Genomic DNA, 22,398 nt, shown 5'->3' on the forward strand with positions numbered 1-22,398 from the left:
ATCATACTTGCGCTACTAACTTTTCTTTCTAATACCGGCTGCTACTGTTTGGCTGCGAGCCCGCTTACATGAATCGGCCCTGTAGCTTCGGCAAGGTGAGTGAATGTCTTTTCATTCTTTTGTTGTTGGCTATCAGCTTCCATCAGTTTCGAGTGTTGCTGATTGTTTGTCTGGTTGGGTTCGGCTCTGTTTTGGCTAACGTTGTGCTTGCAACTTTGCGTCACGGTGTTGTAATGACGAGCCGGCGGCTATGCGGGTTGTCGGAGTTTCTACTTTTGGTCTACATTTTTGAATTTGGCTCTGTGATGGATGGGGTAGTTGGCACTCAATGCTCTAACCCCAAATACACCTACACTACTACGGATCTCCGATGTCTACGCTCATTCCACCGGCTTGATGCTTCAGTGTATAGTCTATGCCGTTCTATTGGCATCACTAGGCGACCGCGCTACATACATCGCGGTCGTAAACACCGATCTCATCCTCTACCCCCTGTGCCCTGTGTTAGTTACCCTGCTGTAAGGATTACTGATCGTGGGTTTAGGAGATGCTTTGGAAGCTCGCACCATGGAGTAAACCACAGTGTTCTACGGGAGGTTCCCTGCTCTACCACTGTGCATCAGTCCACTACATCCACATCATCACATCGTCTGTTTAATCTGGCTCTGCTGAACTGTCGCTCACTCACTGACAAAGCTGCACTGGTAAATGACCTCATTGGACAATACCACTTGGACCTATTTTTTCTAACTGAAACCTGGCAAGTACCTGGTGAGTTTTTTCACCTGAATGCTGCCATTCCCCCTAACTTTAAATACCTAGCCTCGCCTAGGAAAACTGGCAGGGGCGGGGGTCTTGCAGTACTTTTCAGTGAAGGAATTGAACTGTGTATGTGTAATATACAGGAGGTCTCCTCCTTCGAGCTCATGGTTCTCAAGGCACACGGATGCAGCCCATCTATCTTTGTGCTGGTTTATCGTCCCCCCAAGGGCTCTATACCTGAGTTTCTGTTGGAATTTGGAGAGGTTTTGGCTTCAGTCAGTTCACTTTCTGCCTTGTTTATTGTTCTTGGCGACTTCAATATTCACCTTGACTCTGGATCCTCTACTGCCTCGGAATTTCTGTCACTTTTGAGCTGTTTTGATCTAATACAACACGTTGACTTCCCGACTCACAAGAAGGGACATATTTTAGACATAATTTGTTCTACATGTGGGATTATCAATAATTTGACTGGACATTGCATAGGTGTTTCCGATCATTTACTAATCAACACCTCTTTTTCTCTACCTGCTCCCAAATCTCGGCTCAAAACTGTAGTCTCTTATCGTAACGTAAAAGCTGTTGACACTCTTTCTCTGTCTGCTTCTCTGGAGGCTTTCAACCTTGCTTGGATTAGCTCTATGGAATCTGTTGATGATGCAGTTTTATTTTACAACCAGACTCTCTGTGCTTGCCTTGACTCCTTGGCACCAGTAAAAACTATGTCTGTGCCCGCTACCCATAGGTATCCCTGGTTTACGCCTGCGCTCCGTATTATGAAAACTGTTGGTAGACGTCTTGAACGTCTCTATAAGAAATCTGGGCTGCAGGTTCACTTTTTAGCATATACTGATCATCTGTCAAAATACAAGTCTGCATTGAATGATGCTCGTTCATCATTTTATGCAGATGTACTTAGGAAAGCCGGACAGGATTATAAGCTTTTGTTTTCAGCTGTGAACAGGCTCCTACGCCCTCCGGCTGGATTACTGGCTGCCTCAACTGAGTTATGTAATGCCTTCCTGAGTTTTTTCGATAACAAGGTGTCAACCATTTATCAGGAATTGCTCAACTCTCCTGTTGACCACCACTGGTCCCTCTCTTCCTCTTTTTCCCCATCATTTTCACTCTCAACCTTCTCTCTGACTGATTCAGCCAATATTGTCAAAATCATAACAAGCTCGAAGTCCTCATCCTCTCGACTTGACCCAGTCCCCACCCATCTTCTTCAATGCTGTGTCTCTGTCCTATCAGAACCTATCGGTCACCTAGTGAATCTTTCACTCTCCTCTGGTTATGTTCCTGTTCCATTAAAAACTGCTGCTGTTACTCCGATCATTAAGAAACCTGACCTGGACAGGTCAGTTCTGAGTAATTTTAGGCCTATTTCAAACCTTCCCTTCATTTCCAAAGTCCTTGAAAAAGTCGTGGCTTCCCAGCTTCTTGACTTTATGAACTCTAATGAACTCTTCGAAAAATTTCAATCTGGCTTTCGTTCTCACCACAGCACAGAGACTGCTCTTCTGTGTGTCCTAAATGACCTCCTTTCATCTGCTGATTCCGGTTGTGTGTCCATTTTATTGCTCCTGGACCTTACTGCTGCCTTTGATACAGTCAACCATAGCCTTCTTCTAACTCGGCTCACTGAGATTGGTCTCTCAGGGACTGTACTATCCTGGTTTAAGTCGTATCTGACAGACAGGCATCAGTTTATCGCAATCAGGAATTATGTATCGGATACAGTGTCCATCAAGCAAGGTGTTCCTCAGGGGTCCGTCCTTGGTTCCCTTCTCTTTATTATCTATATCCTCCCACTCGGCATCATTTTTCGCAGGTACAAGTTAAATTTTCATTGTTACGCTGACGACACTCAGGTTTATCTTAGTTTCAAACCGACAGATCCTTTTCCTCCCGCTCACCTAACTAGGTGTCTTAATGAACTAAACTCCTGGCTTCGGGCAAATTTTCTTTTACTGAATGCTCAGAAAACAGAGTTTCTAATTACTGGTACAAAGTCCACCGTCCACTCTCTCTCTAACTCTGTTCTTTCTATCAATGACATCAAAATCTCACCCTCAGACACTGTCCGCAATCTCGGTGTTCTGTTCGATCCCCTTCTGTGTTTTGAACCGCACATAAAATCTCTATCCAGGTCTGCATTCTTCCATCTCCGCAACATCGCGCGTATCCGCCCTCTACTGTCCTCTGCGGCAGCTGAGACGCTGGTCCATGCCTTTGTGACTTCTCGGCTGGACTATTGCAATTCATTGCTCCATGGGCTTCCCTCTAAATCTATACGCCCCTTGCAAATAGTCCTAAATTCTGCTGCACGGATCTTAACCCATACAAAGAAGTTTGATCATATCACCCCAGTTCTGGAGCAGCTTCACTGGCTGCCCATTACCATGCGCATACAGTACAAAATTATACTTCTCACCTATAAGGCAATCCATGGGTTGGGTCCCCGTTATCTTTCAGACCTCCTAAAATTTTACAATCCGTCCCGTAACCTAAGGTCATCAGATGCCGGTCTCCTAGTGGTCCCCAGGTTCAGACTGAGCACCATGGGTGGCCGATCTTTCAGTGTTGCTGCCCCTGCGCTTTGGAACTCTCTTCCATCCTCGTTACGGTCTACTTCTTCTCTATCCAAATTTAAAACTTTACTAAAAACCCATCTCTTTTCTCTTCACTTTTCCCCTTCCTCCCTTGCTATTTTGGTGTGATTGTTATTTTTGTTATTTTTGTTTGTAAAGCGACCTTGGGTTTTTGTGAAAGGCGCTATATAAGTGTAACTTATTATTATTATTATTATTAAAAACACAAACAGACAAAACTGTTAGTCTGATGCTACAATACATTCTCATTAAAGATAGACATTTGCATTATGTTCGCAATAAAAACTGATGAAATAAGTGATTTAAAATAATTTCTGGATTAAATACTGCTTTATTTGTAAATTATTGTTTTATAGATGTTGAGTGTTCAGTCTTTATTTGCCACTCGACCCTAAAGCAAAACAGTTTATCAGAATAAAATAATAAAATATCCCATGTGTAGTGGAAGAGGGCGGACACACACGCAGAGATGAACACAACAAATAATATTTATTAATGACAAAGGACAGGACAAACCAAGCAAACAAGACTACTAAAACTAACTAAACAAAACTAAACATTCTAAACTAGACTAACAAGCTAAGCAAGGCTAACTAAGCTAAACAAGACAAAGCTAAACTAGGCTACACTAACAAGGCTAAACAGAGACTAAACACAGCTAAACAAGCTAACGCAAATACACATGAGTGTAAGGGCAAATACAAACTAGGGTTTACAAGTACAAATACAAACTAGCGAATTCCAAGGCTAACCTGAACAATGAACCAGCCAAAAACAAACCAAACAGACCAACATGCAAAATGTCCAAAGCAAACAAGTCCAAGTTCATACAAAAGTTCAAAATAACCTCCAACCTGCCTCCAACCTGCCCCCCAGCTCTCCTTTTAAATGTTCCAGAATTAGGAGCATCTGGGGCTGATTAACCCGGGGGGACCAATCAGGAGAGAGTCATGGCAGGAGACATAGAGGGGGGCGTGGCACACAGGAGCTCAGTCTGACAATCATTATATTTATATACATACGTGTGTGTGTGTGTAAATTGTTTGAGCTGTAACATAAGCAGCGCAGTAGTCCAGTGTGTAGCTGAGCGGACGTGTAAGAAATCCAGGTAACATTTCCACAATCAGTGTATTTTACCTGATAAACGCTGCTCTACATGCTCATCTGTCCAAACACTACAGCTTCTGGAATGTTCTTACACCTCTTCTTGTTTTATTTAGCAGGAGACGTCATCGGTGCGACTAGGAGGGACGATGGTGGCGCCATCCAATCAGGACACGTTACATCTCAATTTCACATTTCAGAGATTGTTGCAGCTGTTTCTCTCTAACCCATCCTCTTTCTCTTTCTTTTTACCAGAACGATGCATTTTGGGTATCTGTGTGTGACTGGTTAGAGGAACTCCACTGAGGTGCCGCCCTTGTTGATCCACACAGCTGTATGAGAAGTGTAGAACATGGATGACCAGGATCAACAAGCCTTAAAATCTTATAACATTAAATAAAAAATAAATAAACTCACTGAATATATGAAGGTTTATGGATGTTTATTTTCACATTTCTTCATCATTTTGTGTATGATGTCAGTAATATGAGGTGAAAGAAGGCACAACGTTTCCTGACATGTTACAGAACATTGAACTCAGCAGTGAAGATACAGACCTACTGTCAGCTCACTCAGAGATCGCAGCCTGAGATCGTTACCCTAAAACTTCATTAACTCACGTCTCTCAACTCATATTATTTTATTATAATTCTATAAAAAGGCCACAACAGGGCGACATCACAAAGATTGTTTATTTCAACAAGGTCACAAGATCTCGTCCGCTTTTTTCAAACTGGTTCCAATCTGGAGACTAATGCCAAGTTCACACTACACAACTGGATCTCTTGTAATCAGGAGTCTTTAAAGTCGGTGTGTATGTCACCCTGCACGACTGATAAATAACCCATCATGTGTTCTATCCAATATTTACACAGTACTGGGTTGCCAAATAACACCTTTTCACCTGCATTCTGCCTTTTCTATCCTGTATACCAAAAACAGTCGACATTGCAGGTCTACAACACCTTACAAAAACACTTGGGACAGAAGAGCCATAAACTCTCTGTTAATATCATACTGTTTTACTGTAGTAAGAATGAAAGTATGAGCTGATCTTTGTCTCATTGTGTTGCTTTGATGAAGAAAAAGCAGCATCCATGTTTACGGTATGCTTAAACTTTTAGTGGGCATCTAAACCTTAGTAATTTTTTTATAATCGTTTTAGATCTCATAAAACAACATTTAATAGTAACACTTTAAATAATAAAAGGTCTGAATTTTACTTCTACTCTTTTCTGTTCTTTCCTCTTCTCTCTAATCTTCATTATTAATGATTTAGTTTTCATTCTGTTATGATTTATGAATAGAATTTCAGGTTACATGAAGAACTATTTTGAATTATTACCCACCCAGTCCTTTACATCTATCTTCTATTGTCAATCCAGCTCAAGCCTACATACAAGTACATGGACCGTGAGTTTAGACTCGGATGGAATTTACAGTTTAACAAATACATTTATTCATCAATAAAGAAACACTTGGTCACCTCCATGATAAGAAAACAACTGAACTACCACAATAGTATTTATTTATTTTTAAATGTAATTGTAAAACATGTCAGTGCGGTCTGTATTAGGATTTATATGAACTGGGTTTTATGCACTAGAAGATGGTGGGATAATTAAATGTAAATATGAGAATTTCTTTTTACAAAGGAGTTTAGCTACCACTAATCTGGTCTATAGATAAACACAAAGAACAAAGACTCATGATGATAGAACAATGCAACACTGTTCAGTCCACAGCCCTCCATTCACACCTTCTCATGTACATTCTGGTTGAGGACGGTTCATTATTTGCTAAGTGGAAATCATCTAAAGACTAGAATTTTGGAGTGTAGATCTAGAAGTGTTAAAGTAAGAGACTATTCATTTATGAAAACTTAGCAAACACCATAAAGACCAGGGTAAAATTCTTCCACTTGAAAGTAAAAGTTGTTCTGTGTTTATTAAAGTAGATTAAACTTGAATAATGAACAAAAACAGATTCAGATCTGAGGTTGGTACATTACACCACATTACATTTAATGATTAATAATTATACTCACACCATGATGTACATATTCAGTAACTGAAGTAGAACAGTTCTAGAAAAAGAAAACCATACAGTTTTACCTCCTGTGTGAATGTGCTGGTGTTGTTAGAGAGAATAATGCACAAAAATACCTTCCACACTTTTAACAGTGATGTAGTTTTTCTATGTGAGTTTGTTGATGTCGTTTAAGATTACTTTCATCAGCAAAATACTTTTTACACTCTGAGCAGTGATACGGTTTCTCTCCTGTGTGAATACGCTGGTGTTTTTTTAGGTTAACCTGTTGAGCAAAACTCTTTCCACACTCTGAGCAGTGATATGGCTTTTCTCCAGTGTGAATACGCTGGTGTTTTTGAAGGTTACCCTGTTGAGCAAAACTCTTTCCACACTCTGAGCAGTGATATGGCTTTTCTCCAGTGTGAATACGCTGGTGTTTTTGAAGGTTACCCTGTTGAGCAAAACTCTTTCCACACTCTGAGCAGTGATACGGTTTCTCTGCTGTGTGAACACGCTGGTGTACTTTAAGGTCACTACTTTGAGTAAAACTCTTTCCACACTGAGTGCAGTTATACGGTTTCTCTCCTGTATGAATACGCTGGTGTTTTTGAAGGGTACTATGTTCAGCAAAATTTTTTCCACACTCCGAGCAGTGATACGGTTTCTCTCCTGTGTAAATACGCTGGTGTTTTTGAAGGGTACCCTGTTGAGCAAAACTCTTTCCACACTCTAAGCAGTGATATGGCTTTTCTCCTGTGTGAATACGCTGGTGATTTTGAAAGTTACCCTGTTGAGCAAAACTCTTTCCACACTCTGAGCAGTGATATGGCTTTTCTCCAGTGTGAACACGCTGGTGTACCTTAAGGTCACTACTTTGAATAAAACTCTTTCCACAGTCTGAGCAGGAATATGGTTTCTCTCCTGTGTGAACACGCTGGTGTACTTTAAGAGCATGATTGTAAGTAAAACTCTTCCCACACTCTAAGCAGTGATATGGTTTCTCTCCTGTGTGAATACGCTGGTGTTGTTTGAGATGAGTCTGCTTAATAAAACTCTTCCCACACTCTGAGCAGTGATGAAAGTTCTTCATGTTTATGCTTTGATAAGAAACAAAGAAATAAGTAAATTAATTAGAAATACTTTTAGTATTATTACTACATTAATACCACAATAATATTAAACTCTTCACCCAGTAATAAAAACATTAAATTCACTTCACGTCTAAGTGAGAATTTGAATTCAAAGAACATCAGGATAAAATACTGCAGATATTAATAATTAAATAACTATAAATAACTTGATATAAATAAAGATATAAGAGATCTGACTTTCTCAACATCAGTCCTGCACCAAGCAAATCTAATCCAGTTCATGACAGGACTAATAATTAGCTCACAAGTGTAAATCTTTGGTGTGCTGGGAGTAAAAAAGGCTTCATAAATCACCACAATTATGAGCATAAAGCTATTTTAAACTGTCTGAATATTAGGGCTGGGCGATATGGATCAAAAATAATATCTCGATATATTTTAGCTGAACGGCGATATACGATATATATCTCGATATTTTTTCATCCCATAAGGTAATAACAAAAAGACACTTCTGAGACAAAGTACATGTTCCAAATGTTATACAGGCACTTTTATTAACATTCAGCTGTAGATGAACATGAGAAATTCCTCAAAAATAAACTATTGGCATATTAAATCAGGGGTCACCAACCTTTTTGAAACAGAGGGCTACTTTAAGGGTACTGAGTAAGCCAAAGGGCTACTTGTAGGATACAAACTTCCTGAATAACAAAGTTGCATGGTTCACCTTTAATGATAATATTATGATTAATAATAATAATAATAATAAATATTCATATGTGAAGAGACTGTCTGTCTGATCACATGTTAATTATTTCTTGCAATAATTATTAACAATGATTTACCATGGCAGGAAACACAGACATATTTAAACATGTAACATTATTTATTTCTGTTCATCTCAATCAGTTTCAATATTTGAAAGTCAGCGCGATCACATCTCTGATATTTTTGTAAATATTGTTCTTGACAGTTTTGTATGAATGAGCATATTTGTAGCATTTTGATCAAAATCACACAATTTGTATTTATTTATTTTTACAAATGATGACTTCTGTAGCATTTTTTTTAGGAAATCATTAACAGTCCCATCTTCAAATAATGTCCCGTTTGTACTGATCCCGTTTGTACTGATCACTACTTTTGTTTCAGAACAAATCATGAACTCTGTCCCATGTTTATACAAATGATCAGTTAAATGTTTGTTTAGCTGGCATATTTGATTTGTCATGTAAATTATAAGCTTGTGGTCTTTAGTCTCTTCATCTCACTAAATGTGATGTGTATATCACATAAACCTCAGTCAGAGATTGACGTATTTGTTAAAGAGAGTGTATTGAATTTGTATTTTTGTAGTATTTCTTAGTAATTCTTACTGAAGCCAGAATGCAGTGTGTATGTCACAAATGTAACTCAGACAAGAATTGTCAACTTAACAAGTTATTTAAAACATTTGATTAGTTTATACACAAATATTTATTTCATTTACATATAACAAATGTACTGTACTCCTGTTAGGAGAATGTCAGGTGATTCCAGAAGAGACACTAAACGAAGCACAACTACTGTTCTCCTGTGTCTTTATTTCTCCTGTTTTCACAGGATATATCTGCTACATCATCTTGTATCCCAGATGTGTAACAGTAACAACTCAAGAAGTTAAGTTAAAAAGTTGTTTAACTAATGATTATTCAAAAAATTCAATTAAACCCAATTACAACTTTAAAAAGAATTATAAATTCTTTAACACTCAGCACAGTCTAATAATTTACCATTGAAACTGGATGGCTAACGAATCGGCTAGCTAGTTAACATAATCTTTACCACTATTAGCTTACCCGAGCACGCATGCAGACATTTTGTTCAAAGGCAACCCAAAGTTTATTTCGCCCCAGTTAACGTTCCGTTATACGCATTAAAGCACAAAACAACGTAACCACCATTTAAAATATCTGCCATGGACCCAAGTGGTGTAGTAGCTAACTGTTAACCTAATGTAAAGCATTCATGGCCTCGGCAAACATGACGAAACAACGATTAAATCCGTGCTAACAGTCAATACTGTTACATTTAAAGAGTTCGGTCGGCGCACACAATTTCACTTTTTATCACACAGGTTTTAAACATTGATAAACATTGCTTTCCCCCGTGGGCGCTTTCCGTAGTAAACGCTCCAACTTGCCAAACTCCACCCGGTGTATCAATCCGCACTTCATTTGCCTCAAACTGTAATCCAGAGTCAGGTGTGTCCCTCCGCCGCTAAATGTAGTCCACTATCGTATAACGTGTGTTGTTGTTGTTTTTAATCAGTATTAATATTAATGGCTTTCTGTCTGTGAAAAAATGTGGTTAGCCCCATGCTCCCTTGGTTTTAACGTTTTAAAAAATATTATTGTTCTGTCTAACTCAAAAATGGTCCCACCTATAGGAATCGCCCACTCTTTCCCCTTTTCTTTTTTTTAACTGATAACTTACAGACATGAGTTAAATGAACATTGACAACTCAGAAAAACTCACAAGTAGTCAAGACAACTGATCCAAAACTTGTCATGACAATTGGAGTTGAAAAGAAGAAATGAGTTCACATAACTTATTGAGGCTGAAATGTTTTACAGTGTACTACTGTCAGCTGTAAAACCCATTTATCTGTTGTATAATGATTGCAGTCCCACACTACATACTGCATTCTTAAATATTTGCCACTGTTCAGTTGTACATTGAAGTTTCAGCACCTGTAATTGTACTTCAGCTGTTATTTCTGTAATATGTTATTTTTTAATTATGGAAAATTATTTAAATTATTTATTATTATGTGTTTAATTAGGGTTACAACGCGTTAGTTCTTAACTCCTGAATGATTTTGCTAACTTTAAAAAAAAAATACTGTGATGTCGCCCTCTTGTCACTTTTGGAGAATTGTTAAATTAAAATAATATGATATACAGTAGATAGATAAGATAGAACTTTATTAATCCCGATGGAAATTGTTTTGTTACAGCAGTAAAACACAGAACTCTACACAGAACTCTACACATTTAGAAAAAAAAACAGTAGGGGGGAATATACAAGTGCACCGCTATATACAAATATGGAGTAAAAACAGTATACTGTATCAATAAAGTATCAATATACACATTTATTATTACCATTATAATTACCACTACCATTATCACCACTAATATCAACATTATTACAATTACTATCACTAGATTATTAATAACAATAATAATAATGACAATAACAAAATGTGACAGCAAATTTGGGGTCTAGAAAATAAAGTGACTTCAGTGAATAAGTGGTTTACGATCAAGGAAAAACAGCCCTAATCAGTCCAGCAACATTAGATCTGCCTGCCTCGACTGTGAAGAGACTCGTTGTAGAGTCTGATGGTGGTGGGTAAAAAAGATCATTAAAGATTTTATGGATTTTACTGTTTTTACTTCAAAAGAAAGAAACCAGATCCTGAACTTACCCCTATTTCTGAACCCAGCCATAAGATTCGAATATAAAGGAGCTATTAAAAAGAAAATCTTTATAAATGTATCACTGCCTCACAGATTCTAAAATCACTCAAACAGTTTAATGTTACACTTTCATGTAAATTTTACATTTAATTTGTTAAATCTGACAGTTTCACTGATCCATAATAAAGATAAAACCCCGGGTAGAGGAGCTGAGTGAACGTGGTCTGAACTCTGTGGAGGAGCTTCATTGTATCAGAGACGCTGTAGAAGGACAGAGTTCCTGCTTCATAATCCACATACACTCCTATTCTAGAAGAACTCGGCATTATGGGAATTTTAGTCTCTTTCTTATTGTGCCAGAATGAAAATCTGGATGAAGAACAGAACAAACTCCAGGACTGATTATTACATCCAAACCAACACTCATCACCACGTCCCTTCCTGCTGATGCTTTTATATGACACTGCTATATAAACCCAATAATTCCCACTCCACTCAACCTCCCAGTAACAGCGTCCACTCACACTCTCTCTACACACAACCTGAGGGTAAATATCAAATCTATCTGGATGATCAGGATACGACGGTAATGTTTGACTGCAGGTCACCACTTTGTTCTCCTCAGACAGACGGAGGTTTTTATGTGCTGTGTTTGGATCCAGTGTGAACCGACAAACATCTGGAGAGGAAACACAAAATAAACCAATTAACACAAAAAAGAGAGTGTGTGTCTACAGTGTGTGTAAGAGTGTGTGTGTGTGTGTGTGTGTGTGTGTGTGTGTGTAATTATACCTATGTCTAAGTGTGTGCAAGTGAGAGTGTGACACTAGACAAACACACACAAGCACTGCATATACACACAAATAATACTCACACACACAAACACTACACATACACACATACAGTGTATCACAAAAGTGAGTACACCCCTCACATTTCTGCAGATATTTAAGTATATCTTTTCATGGGACAACACTGACAAAATGACACTTTGACACAATGAAAAGTAGCCTGTGTGCAGCTTATATAACAGTGTAAATTTATTCTTCCCTCAAAATAACTCAATATACAGCCATTAATGTCTAAACCACCGGCAACAAAAGTGAGTACACCCCTTAGTTAAAGTTCCTGAAGTGTCAATATTTTGTGTGGCCACCATTATTTCCCAGAACTGCCTTAACTCTCCTGGGCATGGAGTTTACCAGAGCTTCACAGGTTGCCACTGGAATGCTTTTCCACTCCTCCATGACGACATCACGGAGCTGGCGGATATTCGAGACTTTGCGCTCCTCCACCTTCCGCTTGAGGATGCCCCAAAGATGTTCTATTGGGTTTAGGTCTGGAGACATGCTTGGCCAGTCCATCACCTTTACCCTCAGCCTCTTCAATAAAGCAGTGGTCGTCTTAGAGGTGTGTTTGGGGTCATTATCATGCTGAAACACTGCCCTGCGACCCAGTTTCCGGAGGGAGGGGATCATGCTCTGCTCAGTATTTCACAGTACATATTGGAGTTCATGTGTCCCTCAATGAAATGTAACTCCCCAACACCTGCTGCACTCATGCAGCCCCAGACCATGGCATTCCCACCACCATGCTTGACTGTAGGCATGACACACTTATCTTTGTACTCCTCACCTGATTGCTGCCACACATGCTTGAGACCATCTGAACCAAACAAATTAATCTTGGTCTCATCAGACCATAGGACATGGTTCCAGTAATCCATGTCCTTTGTTGACATGTCTTCAGCAAACTGTTTGCGGGCTTTCTTGTGTAGAGACTTCAGAAGAGGCTTCCTTCTGGGGTGACAGCCATGCAGACCAATTTGATGTAGTGTGCGGCGTATGGTCTGAGCACTGACAGGCTGACCCCCCACCTTTTCAATCTCTGCAGCAATGCTGACAGCACTCCTGCGCCTATCTTTCAAAGACAGCAGTTGGATGTGACGCTGAGCACGTGCACTCAGCTTCTTTGGACGACCAACGCGAGGTCTGTTCTGAGTGGACCCTGCTCTTTTAAAACGCTGGATGATCTTGGCCACTGTGCTGCAGCTCAGTTTCAGGGTGTTGGCAATCTTCTTGTAGCCTTGGCCATCTTCATGTAGCGCAACAATTCGTCTTTTAAGATCCTCAGAGAGTTCTTTGCCATGAGGTGCCATGTTGGAACTTTCAGTGACCAGTATGAGAGAGTGTGAGAGCTGTACTACTAAATTGAACACACCTGCTCCCTATGCACACCTGAGACCTAGTAACACTAACAAATCACATGACATTTTGGAGGGAAAATGACAAGCAGTGCTCAATTTGGACATTTAGGGGTGTAGTCTCTTAGGGGTGTACTCACTTTTGTTGCCGGTGGTTTAGACATTAATGGCTGTATATTGAGTTATTTTGAGGGAAGAATAAATTTACACTGTTATATAAGCTGCACACAGACTACTTTTCATTGTGTCAAAGTGTCATTTTGTCAGTGTTGTCCCATGAAAAGATATACTTAAATATCTGCAGAAATGTGAGGGGTGTACTCACTTTTGTGATACACTGTACATTACACAAACACTACACAATCACACAAACACATACAAACCCTACACATACACACAGACACTACACATACACACAGACACTACACAAACACACACATACACTACACACATACAAACCCCACGCATACACACAGACAGTACACAATCACACATACACTACACAAACACACATACATTACCCAAACACATACAAACCCCCTACATACACACAAACAGTACACAATCACACAAACACTACAGAAACACACACATACATTACACAAACACACACCAATGCTACACAAACACACATGAACACTATACAAACATACATAAACAGTACACAAACACTCCACACACAAACACTACACAGATATACAAAGACCCCACAAACAGGACAAAGACACACACCAGCAACACACAATTCAACAACAAACACACACACAGTCATGCTAATGAAGCTCTTTGAATTGTGTGAGTTTAAGAGCATGTGTGTGTGTGTGTGTGTCCGCTAATGTGAATGTGTAAGTGTGAAAGTGTGTAAGAGTGTGTGCGTGTCTAAGCATGTGAGTGTCTGTGTAAATGTGTGTTAGTGTGTGTGTGTGTGTTTCAGTGGTTTCTGTGACTGAGAATGATTGAGACTGATGAGAATGATCTCCTGGATCAAAAATATACAGACAGAAGTTTAAATGATTGTCTTACTTCTTTTAACTTCATGACCTCGGAAGTGTGACAAATGTGTAAAAATACAGATAACTGGGGCATACCTGTCAAGTCTCCCGTTTTGGCCGGGAAACTACCGTATTTTACCCCTTTTTCCCGCAGTCTTCCCGTATTAGCATTTTCCCGTAAATTTCCCGTATTATTTTATTGTGGTATCTTCAATCATCACATCCAAATATAATATATTTAAGTGTCTTTATTATTAACCAACAAATCTCAGATAAGCAATAAAGTCATGTGCAAACTCTCAGAATGGTAACTTTCTTCTGACCCTCCTTTAACCGCACCACAACAATAACAAAAGGTAACAGTGCCTGCCACAGGTTCAGCTCCCCATTACAGGTAAGTATTTTTATGTTTCCTTTACACAATACTACAATTATAATTTAAAAAACATTCCTGTGCCTCTGCAAACTGAAATGTCACTAACCTCGCGAGAACTGCCACCCAGGCTGCTGCAAGTGGCAGTTCTCACGAGGTCAGTGCGGACAGCAGGAGAGATGGATGGATGCAAGGAGAGAGAGGGCATTCCTGCCAAAAAAGTAAAGACTGCATGTAAATATCTAAATGGGACATCAAATTTACCTTTCTAAAGAGGAGCAGGATGGGGCAGAGTTATGCATTCTGTAAGGTTTGTAACTGTGTTTTCATTTAGGCTGTATTATAAGAATTACATATGTAGGAATGTCCACAGCATTTCAGTGTCAACAAAGGTAGGCCTATCAGATTCTGATCATCTAATTGTAGTTTGTAAGTGGTTCACAGGTGGTTATTTTAGATTTCTTGTAAACCTGTCTTAAAATGTAAGGGATACTGAACCTCGGTTGGGCTGGTGGGACGGCTCGAAGCGCGCGGCGGAAAATTTCCCTTATTTTTAAATCCAAAACTTGACAGGTATGAACTGGGGGGTGCAAATACTTTTTCACTGCACTGTGTATGTTTGTGTGTTTGTGAGAAACTTACAGTGTAGAAAATCTTCTCTGATTTCAGGTTCAGGAGGTGAAGTAATCCGGACTTTCTTCACTGCAGAAAGATTAACAGTACAATCACTAATCACAGTAAATATATATTTGACATGTTCTCCCAGTGTTTGTCTAAATTGGCCTTAAGTCTGAGTAACTGACCAATATTCAACCCTGGACTCACTGTGACCATGACCAGTACTGGAATAATGAGTAAATGAATGATGTTGTTAGATGTAAAATGTTAATGTTGGTGGATTTGAGTGTTCTGTTTGATGTTTGAGTACCGAAGCATTTTGGAGACAATGGAACACTGAGGGCTTGAACTCACCTTCATCTGGTATCTTCTCACACTGATCTTTCCAGAATTCTTCTACTTTCTCTCTCAGCTGAGATACAGACTTTGTAACATCATCAAATGAGAGGAAAGGACTGATTGTGATGGCGGCTGATTCTGCAGATCCAGCAGGAGCCGAGAGAGACTGAAAATTCTACATCCAGACAGATAATGTTCACAGAGAAACAACAAGATGATGATGAATCACAAATGATGGATGACAGACATGAAGCATCAAGTTTCAAAGATTTTGAGTTTAGGGAATGTCAAGTTACAAGGTTCCGCTGTAATTTATTACTTGGACTGGTGCAGCAATAATATAATTATTTTAGTGCTGATACCTGGAGAAAATGGACGGGATCCTCTGTGTGTGAAAGCTGTTCCAGTTCAGCATCTTTCCTCTCCAGCTCTACAATCTGCTGCTCCAATTGGACTTTCAGGACTTTTTCAGCTTGACTTACTTCTGCTGTCTCTCGATCTCTGATCAGATCTTTTAGCTCAGAGCATCTTTTGTTAATTGAGTTGATTAGTTCAGTACAGATTCTCTCAATGTTCTCCACTGCTGTCTGTGCAGAACACTGTTAGAAGATTCAGAAAGAGGAAACGTTTCTTACTTTAATATTTGTCCATCCTTCACATTCATATGTAGCTACTGGCCAGACTAAGACTTTCATCACTCATAGCTTGGTGATGGTGCTAAATGGCTTGAGTGTCAGGAAACAGCAAATCCAATGTAGTGCTCTTCTCAAGTCTTTACCAGAAATCTTGCACAGTAATTACGGCAACAGTCAATAATCTTTTTGGGTGGCTCAGTCAAAGTCCTAATCTGATCTTATCAGACTTATAATTATTAGCACAACCTCAGAATTGTTGTACAGCATCAATCACCAAATAACCAGGCAGAATTTAAAAGATTTTTTTAAATTCATGAACAAAAATGCTCCATCACTTGCAAAGTTACCTGAGATATAAAATATCTCATTTTTAATGGACATTGGTTTAATGGAGGAGAGTCGGACTGATACTGAGAGCTTTTTGTTTATACAACTTACCTTGTGAGACTCCACAGCGTTTATCAGCTCACAAAGTTCCTTCTCTCTGTTCTGGATTTTCTCCTGGAATTTTCTCTGGATCTCCAGCAGCTGCTTCTACACAGAATAACAATTCAGAATTTACTTGCATTGTGTACCAGCACCACATAAACAACGTCAGTGTAAATAATAATGAGTTACTTGATAAAGAGCTATATAATATTTTTACCTGTTTCTCAGTTCTTTCTGCTGCAGCTGATATTGTATCATGTCCTTTATGATTGTCTAGCATACACAACGTGCAGATACACTGCTGATCAGTACGACAGTAAACCTCCAGCAGTTTATTATGCTGAGAGCAGATCTGATCCTGGAGTCGTCTGGAAGCTTCAACCAGCTTGTGCTTCTTATAAGCAGGAATTCGATAATGAGGCTGAAGGTGAGTTTCACAGAAAGAGGCCAAACACACCAGACAGGATTTTACAGCTTTGGATTTTCTCTCTGTACAGTAATCACACTCCACATCTTCAGGTCCAGAAGGAAGTGGATCTTGGGATTCTCTCTTCTTCGGGTCCTCTACAACTTTTGCCAGAATAATGTTTTTCCTCACAACAGGTCTTGGAGTGAAGGTTTGTCTACACTGTGGACAGCTGTATGTTCCCTTATCATTCTCCTGATCCCAGCAGTTATTAATACACACCATACAGAAACTGTGTCCACAGTGTGTAGTTACTGGATCCTTCAGTGTTTCCAGACAGACTGAACAGCTGAACTCGTCCTCAGTTACTGATTTTTTTGACTCGGCCATTTTTCTACACGTAAACACAAACACCAGTAAACACAGCAAGTTATTTACAGCAGCTCAGACTTCCTGGTTTAGTTCGTGAGCGTTATGTTCATGTTTATGTTTCTTGATTTTTGTTAATTTTTGATTTTTTGGATTATCTATTGTACTCATGCTGTGGGACTTTTAATTTGTATTGTGGTTGTAGTAAGTAGTACAGGTGACTAATTAACTACTACGACCTTCGTCTTATCAAAACCTGCGTTTCTTAACTTTGGTTAATTTTCTATATTTTATTATTACTGTACCTTTACTGTAGTACATTTTATGATTAATTACTGTACCCATGCTGTATGACTTATAATGTGGTTGTAGTAACTAGTACAAGTGACTAGTTAACTACTACATTCTTGGTTATATGGAAAAATTATGTTATTTTTTTACTTTTAATTCTTTATTACTGTACCCATACTGTAGGGTTTGTTTCTGTAATGTAAGTGTAGTGGGTGGTACATGTCACTAGGTAACTATTGCATCGTTTATTATATTAAAATGATTGTTTTTAGAATTGTTGACACTATATATTGTTACTGTACCCATACTGTAGGACTTAATACAGTTGTATTGAATGGTACATGCCACTGGGTAATAACTACACCTCGGCTTCATGCACTTTTTAGACGCTCCCTTAGAACTTCCTTATCATTTCAACTCAGATGAACCTCACATTTACAAAATAACAGAAAATAAACATTTACAGAAAAAAACGTATTAAACATATTTGATTGTAGTTTGTTCCTTGTTTACTGCAGAATCAGTTAATGCAGTTTCACTCATTTTTGGATGTTTATTAGCCGAGAACGAGCCGAAAGAAACTCGAATGTCAGGCGAATGGGTCCGTGTACCTTTGGTAATTCGTTTTTCATCTCAAATCCCAAAGTTAAAAAACAAGAAAACGTTTTTTGTTTTTCGTTTCAAAAACCAATATTGAAAAACGGGAAAACGGGGCGTTATTCGTTTTTCGTTTTAAGATCAAAAATCAAATAACAAATAAGCAGAAATTGAAAAACGGGTCGTATTTTAATTTTCCAAAATCAACATTTTTTATCAGTTCAACCAGAAATAAAAGTGCGAGCGCGTGCACGAGCTGAGGTGCATGTACACGCTTCATATAAAGTGTAAATCAGGTACAAGTGCTGAGAAGACGGAGCATAAAGTTATAATAACGTTACGCCGCGTCCCCTGTTATATTACCGTATAGAACTCAGTTCTGTAATACAGTGAAACTATTACAACATCTAATGCTTTTTTTTAATCAGCGTTCTGCTTATTATTTACCAAATAACTTTTTGAAATATATTTGATTGCGGTTGCTCCTTGTTTACTGCAGAGTTAGTTCGTGCAAGTTTATTAATTTTTGGATGTTTATTGGCCGAGAACAAGAAATATTGAATCGCCTCGGTTAAGGATTCGAATCTTCGTACTGAATCAGGAATCACGAGTCCGAGATCTCAATTAACCCGGATCCTATGAGTCCTCTGATCGGCCCTGGCTCTGAGTGCATGGAAGATAAGTGATATTTGGATGCATTTTCATGCAGTAAATCAATCTCAATCAAGATGTCAGTACAAGTGACTCAAGTGAACCGAATCACATCACTGAGTGACTCAGACTAACCCGAGTCCAAAAAATGAACCGAATTTACCACCACTATGTGACATGTACGATTAGTTATGCCTATATTACAGAACTGGGTCCTATACGGTAATAATAATAATAATGTAAAAAAAATAATGCAGCATTCTTTTTTCTTAGAATAGCACTCTATTTTTTTTTTTTAGGATAAATAGTTCCTGTGTGAATTACAAGGGCAGGAAAAAGTACGGCAGACACAAAAGTCAGAACAGGGGACGCGGTGTAACGTTATTATAACTTTCTGCTCCGTCTTCTCAACACTTGTACCTGATTTACACTTTATATGAAGCATGTACACGCACCTCAGCTCGTGCACGCGCTCGCACTTTTATTTCTGGTTGAACTGATAAAAAATTAAAATATGACCCGTTTTTCAATTTCTGCTTATTTGTTATTTGATTTTTGATCTTAAAACGAAAAACGACCCGTTTTCTTGTTTTTCAACTTTGGGATTTAAAGTGAAAAACGAATTACCAAAGGTACACGGACCCGAATGTCCAAGACTCCCTGGTTTAGTTCGTGAGTGTTCTGTTCAAAACAAGTGTGTTTAAATCAAATCAACAATTTGAACTACATAAAGTAACAATACACAGTAATGTACAGAAGTGTGGAAATGTATAAACTCACCTGCGTTCATCAACTTCAATTATCAACAGTTTCAGTTTCACTTCTGCTGAACTAAAGGAGATAGAGAGAGAGAGAGGGGGGGGCAGAACTAATACCAGTTTGGCAATCGTAGACAGCCTCGAAAATCTGCTCATACCAGTCACCTTTGAAAAAAATGAACCAAGGAAGCCTAATTACACTCCTACATATTTTTGCAGTTATTAAGTTGCTCATGTCAATGGGCGTGTGCTGAATATTTCTTGTATATATACAGGGGTTGGACAAAATAACTGAAACACCTGGTTTTAGACCACAATAATTTATTAGTATGGTGTAGGGCCTCCTTTTGCGGCCAATACAGCGTCAATTCGTCTTGGAAATGACATATACAAGTCCTGCACAGTGGTCAGAGGGATTTTAAGCCATTCTTCTTGCAGGATAGTGGCCAGGTCACTACGTGATGCTGGTGGAGGAAAACGTTTCCTGACTCGCTTCTCCAAAACACCCCAAAGTGGCTCAATAACATTTAGATCTGGTGACTGTGCAGGCCATGGGAGATGTTCAACTTCACTTTCATGTTCATCAAACCAATCTTTCACCAGTCTTGCTGTGTGTATTGGTGCATTGTCATCCTGATACACGGCACCGCCATTGGATGCACATGGTCCTCCAGAATGGTTCGGTAGTCCTTGGCAGTGACGCGCCCATCTAGCACAAGTATTGGGCCAAGGGAATGCCATGATATGGCAGCCCAAACCATCACTGATCCACCCCATGCTTCACTCTGGGCATGCAACAGTCTGGGTGGTACGCTTCTTTGGGGCTTCTCCACACCGTAACTCTCCCGGATGTGGGGAAAACAGTAAAGGTGGACTCATCAGAGAACAATACATGTTTCACATTGTCCACAGCCCAAGATTTGCGCTCCTTGCACCATTGAAACCGACGTTTGGCATTGGCACGAGTGACCAAAGGTTTGGCTATAGCAGCCCGGCCGTGTATATTGACCCTGTGGAGCTCCCGACGGACAGTTCTGGTGGAAACAGGAGAGTTGAGGTGCACATTTAATTCTGCCGTGATTTGGGCAGCCGTGGTTTTATGTTTTTTGGATACAATCCGGGTTAGCACCCGAACATCCCTTTCAGACAGCTTCCTCTTGCGTCCACAGTTAATCCTGTTGGATGTGGTTTGTCCTTCTTGGTGGTATGCTAACATTACCCTGGATACCGTGGCTCTTGATACATCACAAAGACTTGCTGTCTTGGTCACAGATGCGCCAGCAAGACGTGCACCAACAATTTGTCCTCTTTTGAACTCTGGTATGTCACCCATAATGTTGTGTGCATTGCAATATTTTGAGCAAAACTGTGCTCTTACCCTGCTAATTGAACCTTCACACTCTGCTCTTACTGGTGCAATGTGCAATTAATGAAGATTGGCCACCAGACTGGTCCAATTTAGCCATGAAACCTCCCACACTAAAATGACAGGTGTTTCAGTTATTTTGTCCAACCCCTGTATATACAATGTCAAACATGTCTGGGTCTTGGGGCATAGAGATGTCCATCCAGGAACTCCTCACCCAGCAACAAGAAATTCTATTTTCTGATTGGCTGAGAAATTCTATTTTTCTGAACAGCGGTATGAGCGCAGAGTAGTCTGCCTTTGACTCGTGTGTAGGATAGGTTATAGTCATTTCTGTGCGGCGAAGTTAATAATTTCTCAGCGTAAGAAATACCATGTGTGGCATGTGAGCGTGTGAGCTTGTTGAAATGCGTGTGTCTCATGCTCAATGCGTGAGACTTGAGAGCCCTGAATTAAGCTCCCTGATGTGTGTCTCATGAATTAGTTTATATTATTATTATTAGGGCTGTCGTTAATCGCGTTAGTTAATTAATCGCGTTAAAGGCGTTACATTTTAATCGCGATTAAAAAAAATTAATCAAGATGAAAATTTTTTATCAAACTATTTTTATTGAGCTGTTTGTGTCATGTAAATATGCGTCTCTGTTGTAATTTGCAGTATTACACACATTTTGCACTTTAGGCTGCTATCTTGTTACAGTTTTTGTGGACAGGTGGTTGTTTAACATTAATTGAATACATTTTTTCAAATGGTATCTTTTGTTGAGTTTTTATTACACAATACTTACTCTGACCTTTTTAAATCCTGCACCTGAAAAATAACCCAAAATATAAAAAAACTAAAACTAATACTAGAACTAATAAAAACTAAACTAAAACTAAGCATTAAAAAATAATTAAAACCAATAAAAACTAGCAAACCCACTCTAAAAACTAATTAAAACTAACTGAATTAGAGAGAAAAAAAAAGTCACAATGAAATAAAACTAAACTATAATGAAAAATCCAAAACTATTAAAACCTTGGTGCACAACATTAGTAGGGCTGTCAGAGGGCTCGTCAGGAGAATCATCACCCTACCAACTGGTGATGAACTACAGTGTGTAGGAGCTGGGTTTGCCCACTTGGCCGGATCCAAATGTTTTAGAGTGGCAGTTGGTGCTACTGATGGGTGCCACATTCGAATAAAACCCCCATCTGCCAACGCACAGTGCTACCTAAACAGGAAGCTGTTCCACTCAATTCAGCTTCAAGCCATCTGTGACCACCAGGGGAAGTTCAGAGACATTTTTGTTGGTTACCCT

The 22,398-nt window shown here is 39.1% G+C and overlaps 2 protein-coding genes and 1 pseudogene across 2 annotated transcripts in view; 1 reads left to right on the forward strand and 2 right to left on the reverse strand.

The window, feature by feature from the left end:
• The window catches only part of LOC134326292 (zinc finger protein 850-like), a 321,599-nt gene that overhangs the window by 153,500 nt on the left and 145,701 nt on the right, over positions 1–22,398 (forward strand). The window lies entirely within an intron of this gene.
• Positions 1,820–22,398, reverse strand: part of LOC134327051 (zinc finger protein 850-like) — a 77,533-nt pseudogene continuing 56,954 nt past the window's right edge.
• Positions 14,548–17,452, reverse strand: LOC134327052 (E3 ubiquitin/ISG15 ligase TRIM25-like). The gene is made up of 5 exons (XM_063009126.1): positions 16,874–17,452; positions 16,676–16,761; positions 16,400–16,409; positions 15,955–16,191; positions 14,548–14,589 (listed from the first exon to the last, which is right to left on the reverse strand). The coding sequence occupies exons 1-5, from the start codon at positions 17,450–17,452 to the stop codon at positions 14,548–14,550; spliced, it is 954 nt and encodes a 317-aa protein (XP_062865196.1).

The sequence above is a fragment of the Trichomycterus rosablanca genome, chromosome 14 (genome assembly GCF_030014385.1).
Source record: "Trichomycterus rosablanca isolate fTriRos1 chromosome 14, fTriRos1.hap1, whole genome shotgun sequence".
Classification (NCBI taxonomy): domain Eukaryota; kingdom Metazoa; phylum Chordata; class Actinopteri; order Siluriformes; family Trichomycteridae; genus Trichomycterus; species Trichomycterus rosablanca.